Source organism: Rhinoderma darwinii, chromosome 6 (genome assembly GCF_050947455.1).
Source record: "Rhinoderma darwinii isolate aRhiDar2 chromosome 6, aRhiDar2.hap1, whole genome shotgun sequence".
NCBI classification, from domain to species: domain Eukaryota; kingdom Metazoa; phylum Chordata; class Amphibia; order Anura; family Rhinodermatidae; genus Rhinoderma; species Rhinoderma darwinii.
The window spans coordinates 43,794,229-43,815,875 of NC_134692.1; the positions used below are offsets into that span (position 1 = coordinate 43,794,229).

At 40.3% G+C, this 21,647-nt stretch overlaps 1 protein-coding gene across 1 annotated transcript in view; it reads right to left on the bottom strand.

Annotated features, from left to right (window-relative positions):
• Window positions 1-21,647, bottom strand: part of COL6A3 (collagen type VI alpha 3 chain) — a 112,622-nt gene that overhangs the window by 43,607 nt on the left and 47,368 nt on the right. The window contains exons 7-17 of the mRNA XM_075829613.1: window positions 20,142-20,744; window positions 17,889-18,491; window positions 15,499-16,080; window positions 9,098-9,712; window positions 8,167-8,766; window positions 6,754-7,353; window positions 5,461-6,066; window positions 4,152-4,498; window positions 3,934-4,012; window positions 1,697-1,842; window positions 1,405-1,497 (exon numbers count right to left, since the gene is read on the bottom strand). Coding sequence (XP_075685728.1) covers window positions 1,405-1,497; window positions 1,697-1,842; window positions 3,934-4,012; window positions 4,152-4,498; window positions 5,461-6,066; window positions 6,754-7,353; window positions 8,167-8,766; window positions 9,098-9,712; window positions 15,499-16,080; window positions 17,889-18,491; window positions 20,142-20,744 — 4,874 coding nt within the window. The remainder of the gene's footprint in view (window positions 1-1,404; window positions 1,498-1,696; window positions 1,843-3,933; window positions 4,013-4,151; window positions 4,499-5,460; window positions 6,067-6,753; window positions 7,354-8,166; window positions 8,767-9,097; window positions 9,713-15,498; window positions 16,081-17,888; window positions 18,492-20,141; window positions 20,745-21,647) is intronic.

Genomic DNA, 21,647 nt, shown 5'->3' on the forward strand with positions numbered 1-21,647 from the left:
CAATGGGTGCATGATGCGCAAAAAACGCACACTTATAGGACATGCAGTGAGTTTCACGCAGCGGACACACTGAATGTCTGAATTGAATTGCATAGGTCCGTGTGACGTCCGTTGTTTTAACACGCGTAACACGGACGTGAAATACGCTCGTGTGAATAAGGCCTTATTTGTTCATCATCTCATCTGCGCATTATACTGTTATGGGTTGTCTTATGTGTGCCATCCGTTTTTCACGGATCCGTTGCTAGGCAATGGCAGGGCATGCCAAAGTTCCCTGCATTCAACACACAAGATGGATTTAACAGACTGTTTAAAACGGAAGACAAACGGAAGCACAATATTTGTTTAAAACGGAACAACGGAATGGACGCGGAGTGGCAACGGAAACCACACGGATGTCACAACGGACAGACGGGTCCGATTTAAATGGACGTGAAAACGGTGAAGGATGTGTGCATGAGGCCTTAGGCCCCATGCACACGAACGTGTTCGGTCCGTGATATACAGTCCGCATGTTGGCCGCATGTCCCAGACCCAACACAGTGCAGGGAGACGGGCTCCTAGCATCATACTTATCTATGACGCTAGGTGTCACTGCCTGTCCACGGAACTATTGTCCCGTACTGAAAACATGATTACAGTACGGGACAGTTGTCCCGCAGTGAAGCAGTGACACCTAGCGTCGTAGATAAGTATGATGCTAGGAGCCCGGCTCCCTGCACTGTGTTCGGTCCGGGACATGCGGCCGACATGCGGTCCGTATATCCCGGACCGAACACAGTCGTGTGCATGGGACCTTAGTTTAGTGGAATTTAAAGGGGTTTTCCACGACTGGACAACTGATGACCTATCCACAGTATAGGCAATCAGTATATGATCGGTGTGGGTCCGACACCCGGACCCTGCAATAATCAGCTGCTCCAGCTGCATCCGGGCGCCAGATTTTTGAATGGTATGCAGTAGTTGGAGCCGGAAGCAGATGGCTCTCGACCACTGCATAGTGGCCGATCTGCAGAACTGCAGCTCTGCTCCTATTCACTTGAATAGGAGCATTGCTGCAGTACTGCAGTTTGGCCGCTATTCTGTGACAGGAGACATCTGCTTCCGGCTCCAACTACTGCATACCATTCAAAACATCTGGCGCCCTGAGGCAGCACTGATCATATACTGATGATCTATCCTGTGGGATAGGTCATCAGCTGTCTGGTGGTGGAAAACCCCTTAAAGGGTTAAGACATGAAGGTTTACAAATATGTGCAAGGCTTACACAAACAAACACAGACACACACACACACACATATATATATATATATATATATATATATATATATATATATATATATATATTTATTTATGTTTTATATTTTTATTTCCTTTGCATATGTAAAAATTAACCTTAATTACCTTTGATCCAGTGGCACCTGGAGTTCCAATATCACCCCTCTCTCCTGAACACTTGCAAGGGACTCCACAACAACCTTTCTCTGCAACATTATCCTGTAATTCAGACAGAAAATAATACATGAGTCAACAAGCATTCAAGTCAAGCTCAATATATAAGGCCATGTCAGTGCTCAGATAATCTGCTATTGATGTATTGTTATGTAGCTATCAATGCTATAAATGTATGTACAGTATATTCAGTATATTGACAGTACCATTGTACTATCTAATACCCGGCAAAAGCTGGACTCACCAGTTCTTCAATGATCTCATAATCCAGATCTACACGGTTTAATTTCAGAGGGTTGTTGTATGTGAATCCTCTGCCAAATTCTAGTTGCATTATTTGTTCAAATTTGGGGGTACTTTCCATTCCCACAAAAAGCAAAGCCTTCACTCCTACAAAGATACATGGCATAGTCAGAAAATCTGCGAAAGTGTTGCACGCTGTATGATAAATTTGGTGCATCCAGCTGACATGTTAGACACTTATGTCTTCCTTATACCACCTTTTGGCTGGCTTACTTTATGCCATTAATGTTAAATTTTGGCACATGGTGTTGCATTTTAAACCATGCAGTTTTTTGCTCGACCGCCCCCTTTCCTGCTAAGCCACGCTCCCTAGTGGAACAGGTTACAAAAAGTGTCTAAAACATTTAAAAAATGTGGCGCACATCATATACGCCAGAAGTCTGGCTTAATTTGAGCCAAAATTCAGGCTCATTATAAATAGTAAGTCTGCCTCTTTATTTTTTGTCTAACATCATGAAATCTGCCGTTTAGTGCATATATTTACACGATGTAGTATTGTAAAATAATACACAAGGCAGCTTAAAACGTACTTCCGACGAAAAGTAAAAACCTCACAGTTAATGCGTTTCCCTTCAAATCTCAGCTGTTTGTCCTGCAGACCTCTCTTTACTCCTAATTTACTAAGAGGAAGCTTTTATCGTCTGGCATGTTACAGATACAGGTGGGGCTGCAGCCCGGTCCCGGTCCCTATTTTTACAAGGCTGCTGACATTACACTACCCCCTTTTTCCCCCTCCTCTCACACTACAGAGAGGAACTTTTTGTTTGAATCAGTGCAGGAGGCTTTAGTAGTTCCCTCTACACATACAGACAGCTTGTTTGGGTAAAATATTGAAGTTATTTTAGTTTTATATCCCCAATTCTTTATCTTGCCATCTATCTTTAAGGCCTCATGCACACTTCCGTGTGCCGTTGAACGGCCGCTAATGACAGTACCGTGAATCACGGACAGCACACGGATGGCTTCCGTGTGTAGTCCATTGTTTCACGGACCAAATCAATGCAAAGGCCGAGACTCTTCCGTCAAAAATGGGCAGAAGTAGGACCTGCCCTATTTTTGACGGAACGGCCGCACAGTTCCGTTAAAACAACGGAAGTGTGCATGGCTGCATTGAAATGATTGTGTCAGGGTGATATCAATTAAAAAAACGGATAGCACCATGACGAAAAAAACTGAATTGGGCATGAGGCCTAAGCCAGAAGGAAGTAATGGGCTGCAGTTGTTCAAATCTCCTTATCTTTTACACAAGTGTGCAAGTGCATGAGGCTAGTGAACGGCATAGAGAACTCACTTTTTTAACCCTAGATTAGAAAGTTAAAATTAAACATTGAAGTGCATATTCAGAGAGGTTTTTAAGTGGATCACTGGAAGTACGCTTTAACCCATTAGTGGATCCTGAACATAAACCAAGTTGAATAAGTTCAAGAAAACATTCAGAAGAATACAACAGCAAATTGTGTCCAAATCCTAGAAGACTTTACTACATTTCCATGAGAGGAAATCTATTAAAGTAGCCATGTGTTTTTTTCTAATAGAATTTGATGATCGCTTTTCATGTTTTACCTATAGCAGCCTCTTTTCTTTGAACATGTGAATAATTGAATGCAAAGTTAACCAATGTTCTTTTTTTTTTTTCTTTTATGGTTTTTATTCAATTTATCGACACAAATACATGAAGATAAATCACTTAAAAGCATCAAACATAAATATCACAACATATCGCATTTATATGACATCACAGTTTCTTCTTTAACCTTCCTGTTCTCCAAATGTATTTAATTATAAATCTACAAAAAAAAGAAAAACCCCTTCCTAACCCTCCCCCTGGTCTCCTTTATGTCTACCTATTTACTATTCTTTTAATACCGAAACATAAAAATAGTATTCATTTCTTCAGTGGAGAGCATCTCTTTTAATAGCTTATTCCACCTCCTTAGGAAGGTTTTTTCAGAAACAAATTCCACCATCATGAGTTTTCTCAAAATATTTTTGGGATGAGAATATATCGGAGCAACTTTTAGTTACCATTGATTCATAATTGCTTTCTACGCTGCCATTAAAATTAGATGTAAGTTTACATTAACCAATGTACTTTAGTGCATTTATTAGTACAAATATTAGAACATGAGATCTAACACTACTACACTAGTACCACTACTCTCCTGAACAGCCACTTACCTGCATTTTGCAGAGATTCAGAAGCTTGCTGAAGCTCCGCCATGCTTGCATCAACGCCATCAGTTATGTGTACAATAACCTGTATATCAAACAAACATCTATCAAAGCTTGAAGAAATAACTATACACATACATTGAAAGACATGAAAAGCAAAATCTATAGCAATAGCAAGTAATTATCCCAACATGGCATCGCTAAACCCATGTCATGTTTCTTACCTTAATACTGTTGTCTTCTCCAGAGGTCTTGAATTTGTTTAGATAAGTTTGCAGAGTTCGACCAGTCAACACATATGGCCCACGTGTGCCCATTGCAATGATTTTTTCAGCTAGTTCTGGACGATATTCTGAAAAATCAAATCCCTCAACTGCACCTGTTCTTCCCTGAGATAAAACGGCAACTTTCACCGAAGGCTTCTTGTCGCCACCGCAGCTTATTTTCTGCATGTTGGAAATGCGCTCCAGTATCTGCCTCATTTTGGGCTCCAATCCTCTGTAAGCATTGAATATATTTTGTCCAGAACTGACCTCCACGTCAAATCCTATAATCACTTCCATGTTACAATCTGCAAGCAAATCATAATGTTATTCCACATATAACCAACTGTGTAACTGTATCCTGCAAATATTGAATTAGGGTGCTGGCTCTCATAATAGTTACTGAATGAATTCCCTCAATTTGTGTCTAACTGGTGAAGACCTGAAGAATATATTCATACAAATATTATTGTTGTTCTTTTCAATGCAATATGATACTAACATTATGTTAATGCCCAAATTTCATTTGTTTGGACTCAGGTGCCAGTGTCATAGTGCACTCCGGTAAGATACTAGGGCACGAAAATTGTGATGACTGGCAAATAAATATTATAACGTGTGACCCCTGAGGACGCACCCCAATGTATGTGGGGTGCAGAAACCTGTAGGGACACCTACTAATCTCTGAGGCAGCTGGTTATTTGTAAGTAATAGAAAGGGTTTCTATGAATGGTTAGGAGTATAGCGACAACAGGCTCTCCTGACACCTTATATCTATCATCGGATCATCCTGCCTATGCCTATGTCAGGAAATTGGCTACAGTTCCCATTTTTTTAGTGAATATACTAAGGCATTTTAATTGTTCATTCAGGCAGTGAAACAATCAGAATTGTGAACGTACACGTACTTGGCATTTGACAGATATAACTTTGATATTTAAATAACAGTTAATAATACATTATGTATTTCAATAACCTTCATAATGTGTACAATGTTGACCTTAATGGAGGTTTAATGATATCAGCTAAAACCTTATGTTAAAAAACAAGGCTATTAATGCCAATGTTAAATGAATATATATGGGTGTACAAAGAATTGGAGACACTTGAAGTTACAATTAAACCTACTCTGAGAAATAAGGTAAATCAGTATTTGCCATTACTATTTGTTAATTATCCATTCACATAAATTATTACACTTGGCATGAAAATTCGGAGCCAAATTTATATAATTCAGTATTGAAAATTGTGAAGAGGAGATGGTACTTACCTTTAACAGCATCGGCCATATTTGGGCAAACACTCCTTTTTTGCAGAGCAGTATCAAGAGTTATCAGAATCTGTTCATTCAGCTCTGAAAGTTCTTGGACAACTCGAACCCGGAAAGCACTTGGCGCATCACTTGCTATTTTGGAAACTTCATCAGCATCTATGCTTCCCACGCCAATGGCAAATACTTTGACTCCTTTACTAGCCAAAGCTTGTGCCGCAACTTGGCCATCACCTACTGACTTTGCCCCGGTGACAATAAAAGCAATTTGGGGAACAGCACTGCCAATTCTACTGCCTGCTGGTTTTACAAAGTGTTTATCCTGCAAGTGGCGAATAGCTGCACCCATATTGGCTACACGGCCTCCCTTATACTCGGCTTTTGTTACAGCTTCCATGATTTGGTCTCTGTTTCTGAAGTCCTTGAGAAAAAACTCATCTGTCACATCTGAGTTGTACTGAGCCAGTCCAATTTGAACAGCATCTTCTTCCTCCACAATGGCATCAACTATGCCTGACACAAACTCAAGAACCTCTTTAAAATTGTCCCGTCCTAAGTTTATGGAGCCATCCACAAGGAAAACAATGTCGGCTTCTTTCTTGCCAGCTGAAACAGTACAGAAAGATTGTGTTAACGTTTTGAGGTATTTGTATGTTACATATATTTCAGCTATTGTATGCTATAGTTATTATTACATATAGTAAAACAGCAGTATAACTAAAATTGCAATCAATAAAGTAAAAAGCGTAGCGCAGTCAAAATGTCCAGGTCCAGAGGACTTCTTTAGATAAACTCAGGAAAGACCAGAGTACTCCAGTGTAAAGAAGAATTAAGAACTTTTATTCACTCAACAGCATGACTGCAAAGTTTCAACCACTAAGGGTCTTCATCAAGCCTAATAAAGACCCTTAGGGGATAAAACATTACAGTTATTTTTATGTTAATTTTAATAATGTAGCTCAAAAATGAAGTAAAACATTATTTAACAGGTGACTAACATTTCAAAATTATTTTCAAATCCTAATTTCATGAAGTATATTTTTGTATGTTTGCGTATTGGGCTAATAACATTTTAACGTGAAGTATTTTGCATTTAGATGGTGTGAAAGTTTGTTTAGAGGTGGAATGTAATTTTATCCAAACCTAGCATTGCATGTTATAGCCGCAAACCTTACAATTTTAGAAACGGTACCAATTACATTCTCATTCCTTAGAGATCCCTCATGATATAGAATTATATTATTTATTGTTGTGTGTGTTGCAAAACTACATATTTTAAAGTAGAATACTTACTGCCTGGTGGTTCTGGTAGTGATGGTGTCAAAGTTGGATCAACAGGACTTGTAAAAGACCTCATTAAATTGTTTTCAATGATTGAAAGGTCCTTAAATTCCCTGACAGTGAATAGATAGCGTGAGTCTGAAACAATGCGCTCCAGTTCATCTCTGTCAGCATTGCCACTGGCTACAGCAAAAGATCTGATACTGTTAGTTCCAAGTAATCTCGCTGCTCCAGCAACATCATCTTCAGACTTGCCACCAGTAAGAAGAACCAGATATTGTGGCACACCTTCTTCTATTCTGCTTCCAGCTGATTTTATAAAATGATTCTTTGCCACAAAATCTAGAGCTTTCCCGATGTTCAGTGGATCACCTCCTTTGTGTCGCAGACGACGAATGCTTTGAATCAAAGCTTGCTTGTTCATGTGGGTCTTCAGAAGGAACTCTGTGGCAGGATTGTTACTGAACTGAACCAAACCTACCCTTGCTTTATTCGGCCCAATCTCAAAGTTCTGCACAACTTTCAAGATCAAATCCCGAATGTTGGCAATTCCATCAGCACCTGTCCTTGTTGAACCATCAACCAGGAAAACAACATCCCGTCTATCAGGATCTATAGAAAAAAGAGAAACCGTGACATTTGAAAATAGGGAAACCATTTCACATTTGATATACCCCAAAGGCTATAAGATAATGACATACAAATGATGGTACTCATATGTAGTAATAATAATTATATTAATTCATTTACCATGTCTAAATCCCCTAGTTCCCCCATTGCTAAACCTACTTTGGTCCCTTTTTCCTCAACCACCTGTTCTGTTCAGAGTAAAAAAATGCGTTGTATCACTGCATTTGAATATTCCAGGTTAAGGTCCTTGACAAATCTTAAAATTGGCCATTGAGGTGACACCCATGAACAACTGACAAATCCTACTACTTCTAAATCTACATATCAACTTCATGCAACTATTCTCAACCCTCCTTTTGTTTTGCAATCTCTTGTGTCCCTCTTCAAATTAGCATGAATAAATAGGTGGATGAATTACTGTTAAGCACAAAAATACAAAAAAGTTCTGGTTTCATTCAATATGGTTACTGAGAATCCAAAAATTGGTCTAAAATTTGATGCGAGATATAAAGAATGGGCATCTTGACTTTTTCTGCAATATTGGATACTGTTTGTGTGCATGTAGACTAAGTTTGAGCTATGTCATGAACCTACTTTCACGTTTTTGGCATTATATCCTCCTATCATGGTAAAATGCCTTCATTACGTAGGAATATTCATAGATAATATTTCATTTTTACCAATACTTTAACCATTTTTTACGTTCATAACTAGCCAAGTCGTTATTTTTATTTTTTTATGGCATTATCATTATTGTTGTTTATTTCCATTTAGGACAATTTATAATATTATTACCTGCAGGTAATCCCGCTTGTCTCAAAATAATCTCCGTTATCTTTTCTTGATCCAGGCTAGTGACACTTGAAAGCAATTTTTGTTCCACTGATGGCAGTTCTTGGAAACTTGAAACAGAATATATAAAATTTTGACCAAAAGTTATTTTGTTGGCTTCCTCACTGTCAATGTTCTTTCCAATTAAGAATGGAACCACTGAAGATTCTTTAACTGTTCTTGCTCCCTCTTCAACATTATCAGATGAAGGTCCAGAAGAGGCTACAATAAGAAACTGTGGAACTTGTTCTTCTATACGGCTACCAGATGGCCTTGTAAATATATTTTTAGATACATACTCCAGAGCATTACCAGTGTTTACTGATGATCCACCCTTTGGTCGCATTCTCCTCACTGCAGCTTGAACCTCATCTTTGGTAGAGTGTGCATTTAATAGGAATTCCACCTTAGGATCCTCACTGTACTGGACAACAGCTACACGTGTGTTGTCTGGACTGACATCCATTGTAGCTACAACCCGTTCAATTAGCCCTTTCACATTGTTGAACTCAGCGGTTGCAGCCCTTGAGCCATCAACAAGAAACACTACATCCCTCTTTGTGCCTATAAAAGATTACAGTATACAAAATAAAGAGTTATTACATTGTTTTTGATAATAATTTGTATCAACATCAATATAAGTCTTCATTCAGATGGGGATATTGTACCCATGTTTAACCCTTTGATGTACCCTTTGTGTTGGTTCTACTGAATTGAACTTACAGGACCAGAGACTTAACATATTGTTATACATACTATAATAATAATAATAATAATAATAATAATAATAATAATCATAAGATAATGTTTGAAGTTATCAAGCTTTTTATTGTCGTTATCATATTAGAAGTATGACTTACTCGCAAAAATATTTGACTTCAATCTTCTGACCTACCTTGGTAAGTTACTGAAGGACGTGACTGCCTTAGAATTTCTATATCACTCGCTTGAAGTTCAGACACTCTTGTTGTTATGGTCTGGAAAACAGTGCTCAGTTGGCTGACATCAGAAACGGAAATTGCAAAGTCAGGAATGAAGGAAATGGTTCTCAGCTCTTCTGCGTTGGCATTGCGGACTCCAATGGCAAATGGAATAACACCAGAATTCTTCAGATTGGTGGCTGGTCTGTTGATGTCATCTCTTGATCTGCCAGCGGTTAGCAGAATCAAGAACTGGGGCACTCCTTCATCTGAACGACTGCCTGATGACGTGGTAAAGATATTTGTTGTGACATAGTCCAAAGCTGCCCCAGTGTTAAGTGGGGATCCTCCAATAGGTGTTAATTGCTGGACAGCTCCTAGGACTCCTTGACGATCTGGATAAGCGTTCAGTAGAAAACTGGGTCGTGAACTATCACTGTACTGAACAACTCCAATACGAATCCTATCTTGACCCACGTCAAGGCTTTCCACTACTCTTTGAATGAAGGATCGAAGAGAGGGAAAGCTGGATCTGCCATCATTAGACCCATCAATCAAAAACACGATATCCTTCCTTCTGTTGAGATCATCTAAAATGACAAGATAATAAGAATTTACACATTCATACAAATACAATATCTACAGATCACCTCTTGCAGATTGAAATGTAGAAATGCAGAGTAAATAACTGTTTTTTGATGATTTCCAGAGATTTGATTTGGTTATGGAAACTGCACATACACAGGATACCAATGCTCAGGTAGGAAAATGTATGCATCAAAATAATCCCTGCATTTACTTATAAATTGATCTAAAATAATGTGGTGTTTAGTTAGTTGCTGATTATTTATACATATATGCTATATACTGTGTATATATATATATATATATATATATATATATATATATATATATATATAAATGGAAACTTGAGCAGCACTGTTCGGCCAAATGTGTGGGTACGAGCCTTAGAACCCTGACTCTGCGTCCTCCCAATTCTTGGGTATACAAAAAAAAGGGAGCACTCCAAACAAGTTTGGTGAAGGAAATGTGGACTTTTTTTGAGCACATATGTGCGATGTTTCAGCCCACTCACCTGGGGCTTTTCTCAAGCAGTACAAAAGTGCATAAATAGTTTATGGTACAAACAAATCCTTTACCTTGTGATTGGAAATTCAAATGTTAAAATTTGGAGCACACTTTTGTTCTTACTGTTTGTCAGACCATTGGTTAAATAGACTCACTTGTTATATTATGTTAGGATTAAGACTTCAGCAGCCCCCTTTTCTTGTAGCACTATAGCTCAAGACATGTTAGAAAGGAAGATGAGGTGATACACCTTTGCACTTGTAAGCACCATTGGTACAGCTAGACTCCAGCTGGTTGTCAATGTCTTCAGAAAGAAATTACTGCATCTTAATTTTTCCTTTTTTAGTAAGTTGTTCTAATAAATGTAATGTTCTGCATAAGTAGATAATTTCCAGATCATTTTCATCAATAAATAGATTGTTAGAACCTACAGGTGTTTTTGAGTTTAAAACAAGTTTTTGCATTGTATTGTGGAATGCATTTGTAATTAGGCTGTGCAAACATTCCCCTGTAACAGAGGCAGCTAGGTAGCCAACATAACAGTAACAGCCACAGCACCCCCACAACAGTGACAGCCACAGCACCCCATAACAGTTATAAAAACAGCATCCCTATAACAGTTATAAAAACAGCATCCCCATAACAGCCTTAGCGCCCTCATAACAATGACAGCCATAGCACCACAACAGTGAAAGCCACAAAACCCCCAAACAGTGACAGCAACAGAGCCCTTATAACAGTAACAGCCAATATTGCCCCATAAAAAGTAACAGCCACAGTGTCCCATAATGAAAACAAAATAGAAAATGGAAGAAAAGAATGCCCAAAGCGGTCTATCCAAAAAATAGTATTTTATTAATATATCAAATGTATATACCAATACAAACAATCAGTTAAAATAGAGGAGAGTAAGGGCGCACAAACGTATGGCCCACCACTACAAACCATACATACAGCACAATCCTAGATGCCCACCATGTCATACACAAACACACATGTAAGGGCTAGATATAAATATAAATACAGACTGAAGCCCGAGAAAGATGAGAAAATGACTGGATTTATAATATGTACTGTATAAGGCGTCAATGATGCATTAACCCCTTAATGACCGCTGATACGCCTATTCACGGCGGTCATTAACGGGCTTTATTCTAGGCCGCCGCATTTTCTTGGCGGGCTATTAAACGACCTGCACGCGTGTCCCGTGCAGGCTGGAGTGGGGCTCTGCTGTCTGATGACACCTGGCTCCTGCTCCAACGGTAACGATCAAAGTTTACTTAGATCGTGGACGTTTAACCCCTCAAATGCCGCGGTCATTAGCAACTGCTGCATTTGAGTTGCTTACAGAGGGAGGGAGCTCCCTCTGTCACCCACCGGTGGCTCGCAAATGCCGGGGCCTAACAAAAAAAATAAGAAAAGTTGTTTATTTTTCTTTATTGAAGTGTAACATAAATTATCTTTTGTAAAGTTGTTGTTTTTTTTACCTTTGACCTTTTATCAATGCCTCTCCCCTTTTTCTTCCCGTTTTTTTTCTTCCTGGCTCTTTTTAAGTAAAAATACTTGCACTATTCACACACTAACCTATCTCTGTGATACTGCCTGGTGAAGGAGCCAGTACGGCTCTGAAACGCGTTGCTTTGATGATCACAATTAAATTGCACAACCTCAACGTTACTTTTGGATATTGATTACTGGGTAGCACTAAATGGATTTTCACGAGTAGGGAACAGCGCCGCACCAAGGTTTCTTTTTAGGAATAGCTTCCTAGGAATATACCTATACAAATTTTTTCCCGTGATGTCAAATAATGGTACAAATGATAAATGGGAAATCTTAAAATCCACTTTGTATAATTATAGTGCAAAATTTAATCCTATAGGTAACAAGTGTTAACGACTAAAATTAAACCCCACATGGCTTACACCTTCTGTAAAAAGGGCAATATATGACAAAAAAAGGTCATTTGAAAAAATCAGAGGGTACAGCTGTAGCCTTTGTAAATTATAAAGAGCTTAATAAAATCTGTAAAAATACAAAATTAAAGGCAGGAGGCCTCGGTTAGTAAAACAAATCCCCAAAAATTCTTCAAGTATATAAACGCAAAAAAGCCAAGGTCTGAACATGTAGGACCCCTAAATAGTGGTAATTGGGAGTTGGTCACAGGGAATCAAGAGAAGGGAGAGTTACTAAATGGGTTCTTTAGCTATGTATATACAACAGAAGAAAGATCAGCTGATGTAGCCGGTGCCAGTGCTGTTAATATATCTGTTTATATACTGAATTGGCTGAATGTAGATATGGTCCAAGCTAAGTTTAATAAAAATAAATGTACACAAGGCCCCGGGACCAGATGGGTTACACCCTAGAGTTCTTAAAGAGCGTAGTTCAGTTATTTCTGTCCCCCAATTCATAATATTTAGATATTATCTAGTGACTAGGACTGGCGCAGGGCAAATGTGGTGCCTATTTTCAAAAAGGGCTCTAGGTCTTCCCCGGGTAATTATAGACCAGTCAACTCAACATCGATCGTGGGGAAAATGTTTGAGGAGCTATTGAGGGACTATATACAGGATTATGTGACAAAAAATAGTATTATAAGTGACAGCCGGCACGATACTAAGGACAGAAATTCTCAAACCAACCTGATTTGTTTTATGAAAAGGTGAGCAGAAGCCTAGACAGAGGGGCCTCTCTGGATATAATGTTTTTGGACTTTGCAAAGGCATTTGACACTGTCCCTCATAGACGTCTAATGGGTAAATTAAGGACTATAGGTTTAGAAAGAATAGTTTCTAATTGGATTGAGAATTGGCTCAAGGACCTTATCCAGAGAGTTGTGGTCAATGATGCCTACTCTGAATTGTCCCCGGTTATAAGTGGTGTACCACAGGGTTCCGTGCTGGGACCAGTATTATTCAACTTATTTATTAATGATATAGAGCATGAGTTTAATAGCATTATTTCTATTTTTGCAGATGACACAAAGTTATGTAGTATTGTTCAGTCTATGGAACATGTTCATAAATTGCAAGCTGATTTGAACACACTAAGTGTTTGGGCATCCACTTGGCAAATTAAGTTTAATGTAGATAAATGTAAAGTTATGCATCTGGTACCAACAATCTGCATGCATCATATGTCCTAGGGGGAGCTACACTGGGGGAGTCACTTGTTGAGAAGGATCTGGGTGTACTTGTAGATCATAAACTAAATAACAGCATGCAATGTCAATCAGCTGTTTCAAAGGCCAGCAAGATATTGTTGTGTACTAAAATAGGCATGGACTCGTGGGACAGGGATGTAATATTACCACTTTACAAAGCATTAGTGAGGCCTCATCTAGAATATGCAGTTCAGTTCTGGGCTCCAGTTCTAGAAAGGATGCCCTGGAGTTGGAAAAAATACAAAGAAGAACAACGAAGCTAATAAGGGGCATGAAGAATCTAAGATATGAGGAAAGATTAAAAGAATTAAACCTATTTAGCCTTGAAAAGAGACGACTAAGGGGAGACATGATTAACTTATATAAATATATGAATGGCACATAGAAACAATATGGTGAAATCCTGTTCCATGTAAAACTCCTTCAAAAACAAGGGGGCACTTTCTCCGTCTGGAGAAAAAAAGGTTCAATCTGCAGAGGCGACAAGCCTTCTTTACTGTGAGAACGGGGTATCTATGGAATAGTCTACTGCAGGAGCTGGTCACAGCAGGGACAGTAGATGGCTTTAATAGAGGCTTAAAGTGTAGCTAAACATTTGACAAACTTCTGACATGTCATAGGTTTGGATTGGTGGGGGTCTGAGCACTGAGACCCCCACCAATCACTAGAACAAAGCAGCTGAAGCGCTCGTGTGAGTGCTCAGCCGCTTCATGTCTGTTCGGCTTTTTCTGGAAATAAATGTATCGGTGTACGGACTCAATAGAAAGTCTATGAGCCCGTACCCCCATACATCGGCTTTCCGGAAAAAGCCGAACAGACAAGAAGCGGCTGAGCCCTCACATGAGCGCTTCAGCTGCTTCTTTCTAGCGTTTGGTGTGGGTCTTAGTGCTCGGACCCCCACCAATCCAATCCTCTGACATGACACTATGACATGTCAGAAATTTGTCAAACGTTTAGCTACACTTTAAATAATTTCCTAGAACAAAAATATATTAGCTCCTATGTGTAGAAATGTTTCCCTTCCCTTTTCCCATCCCTAGGTTGAACTTGATGGACATGTGTCTTTTTTCAACCGTACTAACTATATTTGTGCATTTTGCCTTTTCATGCATCATTGACATTTTATACATATTATAAATCCAGTATTTTCTCATTTTTCTGGGGCATGTATTTGTGGGCATATTGTATGTATGGTTTGTAATGGTGGGCCATACTTTTGTGCGCCCTTACTCTCCTCTATTTTAGCAGATCGTCTTCATTTCTATATACATTTGATATATTAATAAAACACAATTATTTGGAAAGACAGCTTTGTGCATTCTTTTCTTCCATTTTCTATTTTGGTTTAGCTATCAGGTAGAGCTGTTCTTGTTTGTCATTGGAGAGGAACTCTTTGTAGGTGTTAGTGTTCCATAATAGTAACCGCCACAGTACAGTACCTTTATAGCAGAGCCAGCCACAATTCCTCCCCCTGTATAATGCCACCGTATAAATGCCCCTGTATAAATTAGTGCCAGTCATAATGCCACCTTATGAAAATTTACCACAAAGCCCCCTTCAGATGCAAACCATATTGCCCCATGAACACAGGCCAAAATGCCCTCCCAGTGAATTGGAGCCACAGTGTACTAACCACAGTGTCCCCAATAAAGCCATGCAACAGCCAAATCACCTGATCCCAGCTCCTGTGCACTCAACACAGCACTCTATTTTGATCAACAAAAGGATGCAGATGTCATTTGATTGCTGTGTGAGTGCTACTGTTGATCAAGATAGGGGCGTCATGATGCACCTTCCCCAGACAAGTAAGGCATTGGCCAACAAACTAAGCTTGAGTTAACAATATGAAATTTAGGAAATCTGGAAAGTACACACATTCATATATTTTCTAATAATCTCAGACACTTCAATGCAACTAATCATTTCCACATTTTGGTAATAGTTGACTGAGTTTGGATATCACTAACAGATTCCAAGATACAGTAGCTTTGTTAATGCACTCAATTCCAAAGAGACTGCGGTATACTATTGTGGAGCTTGTAACTGTACAATACATTGCTCACAGAATACATTTTAGAATATCTAGTTTCCCTTCTATAATACAAATGAAGAAGTACTTACAAGTTTCTGGCTGCACATCCACTGAGATGGTATTAATGAGATTAACAAACTGTGACTGTATAATGGAGAGATCTGCCAGAGATTCTGAGGACAAAATAAATTGTGGTGCCAAAACAATCTTCTCCAATTCCTCAGATTCAGCCCTTTGTGCCTTGATAGCAAATGTCACAACACCATTTCTCTTCAATGTATTTGCTGCCTGATCTACGCTGTCTCCAGATTTGCCTGCAGCCAGCAAGACTAGGTATTGTTGTACCCCCTCTCGAATCCTACTTCCAGACTCTGGTGTGTATAGATTGTCATTAGCATAATCCAGAGCAACTCCAAGGTTGAACTCCTTGCTCGGTTTAAATCTCATCTTTTGTACTGCACTGATTACATCGGCTTTTGTTTGAAATGTGTCAAACTTAAATTCCACTTTCAGATTTTCACCGACTAAACCCAAAGAGATACGAGTGTCATCTGGGCTAATGTTGAGACCGTCAATGATGCTTGCCACAAAGCTTCGAACAGCTGGAAACCTCCCAGCAATATTGGTGGAACCATCAATCAGGAATAAGATGTCCCTTTTGCTTTCTGTTTCTGTACAAAAAGGCACCAAATGGTTTAAAAGTTAAACAAACCCTCTAAATATATTATTTTCAAAATGAGACCTACTGCGCCACAATCATCTACTTTGTAAACCAGATGCATAAACTACTCTAATGTTGGACAGAAGCTATAATTAAAAGTAAAAGCTTAGAAATCCAAGTTACTACCCAAAAAGAATGCAACTACTTTTTTAAATTATGCCCCCCCCCCCTTATGAAGCATCCCAGGTCTCCTACTCAGTTTAAAACTAATGTTGGGATACATTGCAGGAGAGGTAGGGTGGTCCGGTTTCTAAGGCAATCATTGTACGTCGAAGCTGCACCTGCATAAGAGATTTGAAGGTAAAGCTTCAAAATCTTACGTTTGCCATAGCAAACTTCGGGTGGGAGACAGTGGCGTAACTACCGCTGTAGCAGCAATAGTGGCTGCTACAGGGCCCGTGGCATGAGGGGACCCATTCTTGTGGGCGGCATGGGCTCCCAATGCCCTGTGGTGTCGCTAGCAGCCGCTATGGCTGCTACAGCAGTAGCGACGCCACCATCAATAGTTTCTGCATCCTTAGGACGCAGATACTATTGAACACTATGGTAGAGAAGTGAGATGCCTCCCTGCTCTGCCATTTACTAGGCTACAGGCCAGGTTCGCCGGCATGATGATGTCACTGGATCACGCAGGCCTACGCAAGGATCCCGTTGGCGTTGATTCTTTGGAACATTTCGTTCATCGCGGGAACGGGGCCTAGGTGAGTATAACCTTCTTTTTGTTTTGTTTGTTTGGGAGGAGCGCTATCTACAAGGGGGGCTGCTATCTACAAAGGAGAGGTGGGGGCGCTATCTACAAGGGGGAGGTGGGGGCTGCTATCTACACTGGGGAGGTGGGGGGCTGCTATCTACAAGGGTGGGCTGTATGGTGCTATCTACAAGGGGGCTGCTATCTACAAGGGAAAGTGGGGGGCTTCTATCTACAAGGGAGGACTGTATGGCGCTATCTATAAGGGGGGCTGATATCTACAAGGGGGGCTGCTATCTACAAGGGGGAGGTGAGGGGCACTATCTACAGGGGGCTGCTATCTACAAGGGTGAGCTGAGGGGTGCTATCTACAAGGGGGGCTGCTATCTACAAGTCAGAGGTGGGGGGCTGCTATCTACAAGGGGGGACTGTATTGCGATATCTACAAGAAGGTGGTGGGGGCGCTATCTACAGGGGGGTTGTATGACACTATCTACAAAGGGTAGGTGGGGGTGTTTTGTACAGGGGGGGCTGTATGGCACTCTCTACAGGGAGGCTGTATGGCACTATCTACAAAGGGGTGGTGGGGGGCACTAATTACAAGGGGGTGCTGCATGGCACTCTACAAGGGGGAGGGGGGACTATTTACAGGGAGGAAGGTGGCACTACCTACAGGGGGGCTGTATAGCACAGTCTACAGTGGGGGCTGTATGTCACAATCTACAGGGGGCAAAATCTACAGGGGGGCCCAGTCAAAAGTTTACTATGGGGCCCAGTCTTTCCTAGTTACAGCCCTGACTGGTTTGCTTCATAAGTGGAGCTGCACTTACATGCACAATCCAGTTGACTATCTCTGTATATCCCCTGTAAACAACAATATCTGAAAATACCTTTTTTGCCAGTCTACAAACTAACAAGAATTTCTGATTGGCAAAAGGTTTGAACATATCACCAGGAGTCTTTGACTTCTTATATCTATATGTGCACACCAAGATTAACCCACTCCTCCAAATATATTTACTATGATGATGTTGTCTTATGTATGAAAACATCACTTGAATTGCTCTTACCAGTTGACACGGTCTTTGTTATAGTACGTATATCATTGACGGTAATAGAGCTGACACGTTGGGAAAATGCTCGGTCAGCAGTCTCCAGCTGAGATACATCAGGATAATATAGAACAAAGTCAGGAGTAAAAGAGATAGACCGAAGTTCTGTCTGATCAGCTGAGCTAGTACCAATGGCATATGGCACAACACCGGTGGCCTTCAGAGAAGTGGCAGGCCTTCTTACATCATCTCTAGACTTTCCAGTTGTTAGCAGGACTAGGAATTGTGGCACTCCTTCTTCTGCTCGACTTCCAGCCGACTGAGTAAAAACACTGCTTGTCACATAATCTAGGGCAGCCCCTGTGTTAAGTGGGGAGCCCCCGATAGGAGACATACTTTGAATAGCTCTTATTACTTCTTGCTTGTCTGAGTAGGCATTGAGAAGGAAGACAGGACTGGCAGAATTACTGTATTGGACAACTGAAATGCGTACTTTGTCTTGACCCACATTAAGGTATTCTACCACCCTCTGAACAAAGCTCCTGAGAGATGAGAAACCAAGTCTGGCAGAATCTGAACCATCAATCAAGAACACTACATCCTTCTTGATTTCTTCATCCACTAGTAAAAGAAATGACAGAGAAAGAAAGGAACAAGAGAATGTTTTAGTAGAGATGTTATTTTCAGGCTCGGATATACATGTTTAGCTTGACACGAGGGAGAACTACTGGGAATAAGCCCTACCCAAATACCAATATACCTTGTTGCTATTAGGACAGAAAGAGAAGGGAGGTTTGATACAGGCTTGGGTCCCTCTTTCTTTCTTCTTGCTCACTGCTGAACATAAAAATGGTTGTTCCCTTTTTATAATCTCTACTTGACAATAAGCAGATCACAATTTGTTCCCCTGTTGGGACTCCCAGTGATCAGCTGTAATCTGTGGGGAAACCGTCAATTAGAGTTCAATCTCCCTGCAGCGCCACCACAGGGGACACTAAGCATTACACAGTTTTCATTCTGTGTAACCTCTCTCCCTATGGCTTAGAGATGAGGATCCTGAACAAAGAATTAACTATTAACAGGGTATATGAAAATAGGTTTTCTAAACTAGACAACCCCTTTAAGACAGAACAATGAAAGGAAGAGCAGAGGAAGGCCCCAATGCAGTTACGTGGGATGGCTTCAAATTCTTCTGCTACTATCTTGACATTAAAATGACACTGAGCCACCACCCACAAAGAATGACTACAGTAAACTAATCTGAATGTTATACATTAGATAATTATTAAAAGAAGTTTGCATAACTGTATTTTAGTTTACTGGAAATAAAAATGTTATTTTATTAAACCTGTTATTTTTGGGAAGTTCAGAATTATGATGTACATCAAGCTGTAAATAAGTTTGGAACCTGGTAGACAGTTAAAGGTTAAGATTGAAGAATAAAAATCTAGTACTGACCAGGGTAGACTGCTTGCCTGATCACTCAAGTACTCTTAAAGGCTCAACTAAAACAAGATTTAGATTAAAGGGGTTGCCTGAAATTTTTTTCTTGATGGCCTATCCTACAAGGGGGAGGTGGGGGCACTATCTACAGGGGGGCTGTATGGTATTATCTACAAGGGGGAGGTGGGGGTGCTTTCTACAGGGGGGCTGTATGGCACTCTCTGCAGGGAGGCTGTATGGCAGTATCTACAAGGGGGAGGTGGGGGCACTATTTTCAAGGGGGTAAGGCATGGCATTGTCTGTAAGGGGGAGGAGTCACTGTCTACAAGGGAGTGCTGTATGGCACTGTCTACAAGGGGGAGGGGGCACTATTTGCAATGGGGAAGGGTGGCACTATCTGTAGGCGGGCTGTATAGCACTGTCTACAGTGGGGGCTGTATGTCACAATCTACAGGGGGGCACTATCTACAGCAGGGGCTGTGTGTGGCACCCAGGGGAGGGTGGCCCGGTAAAAAAGTTTGCTACGGGGCCCAGTCTTTCCTAGCTACAGCCCTGACTGGTTTTCTTCATAAGTGGAGCTGCACTTACATGCACAATCCAATTGAATATTTCTGTATGTTCCCTGTAAACAACAATATCTGAAAATACCTTTTTTGTCAGTCTACAAACTAACAAGAATTTCTGATTGGCAAAAGGTTTCAACATATCACCAGGAGTCTTTGACTTCTTATATCTATATGTGCATACCAAGATTAACCCACTCCTCCAAATATATTTACTATGATGATGTTGTCTTATGTATGAAAACATCACTTGAATTGCTCTTACCAGTTGCCACTGTCTTTGTTATAGTACGTATATCATTGACGGTAATAGAGCTGACACGTTGGGAAAATGCTCGGTCAGCAGTCTCCAGCTGAGATACATCAGGATAATATAGAACAAAGTCAGGAGTAAAAGAGATAGACCGAAGTTCTGTCTGATCAGCTGAGCTAGTACCAATGGCATATGGCACAACACCGGTGGCCTTCAGAGAAGTGGCAGGCCTTCTTACATCATCTCTAGACTTTCCAGTTGCTAGAAGGACTAGGAATTGTGGCACTCCTTCTTCTGCTCGACTTCCAGCCGACTGAGTAAAAACACTGCTTGTCACATAATCTAGGGCAGCCCCTGTGTTAAGTGGGGAGCCCCCGATAGGAGACATACTTTGAATAGCTCTTATTACTTCTTGCTTGTCTGAGTAGGCATTGAGAAGGAAGACAGGACTGGCAGAATTACTGTATTGGACAACTGAAATGCGTACTTTGTCTTGACTCACATTAAGGTATTCTACCACCCTCTGAACAAAGCTCCTGAGAGATGAGAAACCAAGTCTGGCAGAATCTGAACCATCAATCAAGAACACTACATCCTTCTTGATTTCTTCATCCACTAGTAAAAGAAATGACAGAGAAAGAAAGGAACAAGAGAATGTTTTAGTAGAGATGTTATTTTCAGGCTCGGATATACATGTTTAGCTTGACACGAGGGAGAACTACTGGGAATAAGCCCTACCCAAATACCAATATACCTTGTTGCTATTAGGACAGAAAGAGAAGGGAGGTTTGGTACAGGCTTGGGTCCCTCTTTCTTTCTTCTTGCTCACTGCTGAACATAAAAATGGTTGTTCCCTTTTTATAATCTCTACTTGACAATAAGCAGATCACAATTTGTTCCCCTGTTGGGACCCCCAGTGATCAGCTGTAATCTGTGGGGAAACTGTCAATTAGAGTTCAATCTCCCTGCAGCGCCACCACAGGGGACACTAAGCATTACACAGTTTTCATTCTGTGTAACCTCTCTCCCTATGGCTTAGAGATGAGGATCCTGAACAAAGAATTAACTATTAACAGGGTATATGAAAATAGGTTTTCTAAACTAGACAACCCCTTTAAGACAGAACAATGAAAGGAAGAGCAGGGGAAGGCCCCAATGCAGTTACGTGGGATGGCTTCAAATTGTTCTGCTACTGTCTTGACATTAAAATGACACTGACCCACCACTCACAAAGAATGACTACAGTAAACTAATCTGAATGTTATACATTAGATAATTATTAAAAGAAGTCTGCATAACTGTATTTTAGTTTACTGGAAATAAAAATGTTATTTTATTAAACCTGTTATTTTTGGGAAGTTCAGAATTATGATGTACATCAAGCTGTAAATAAGTTTGGAACCTGGTAGACAGTTAAAGGTTAAGATTGAAGAATAAAAATCTAGTACTGACCAGGGTAGACTGCTTGCCTGATCACAGAAGTACTCTTAAAGGCTCAACTAAAACAAGATTTAGATT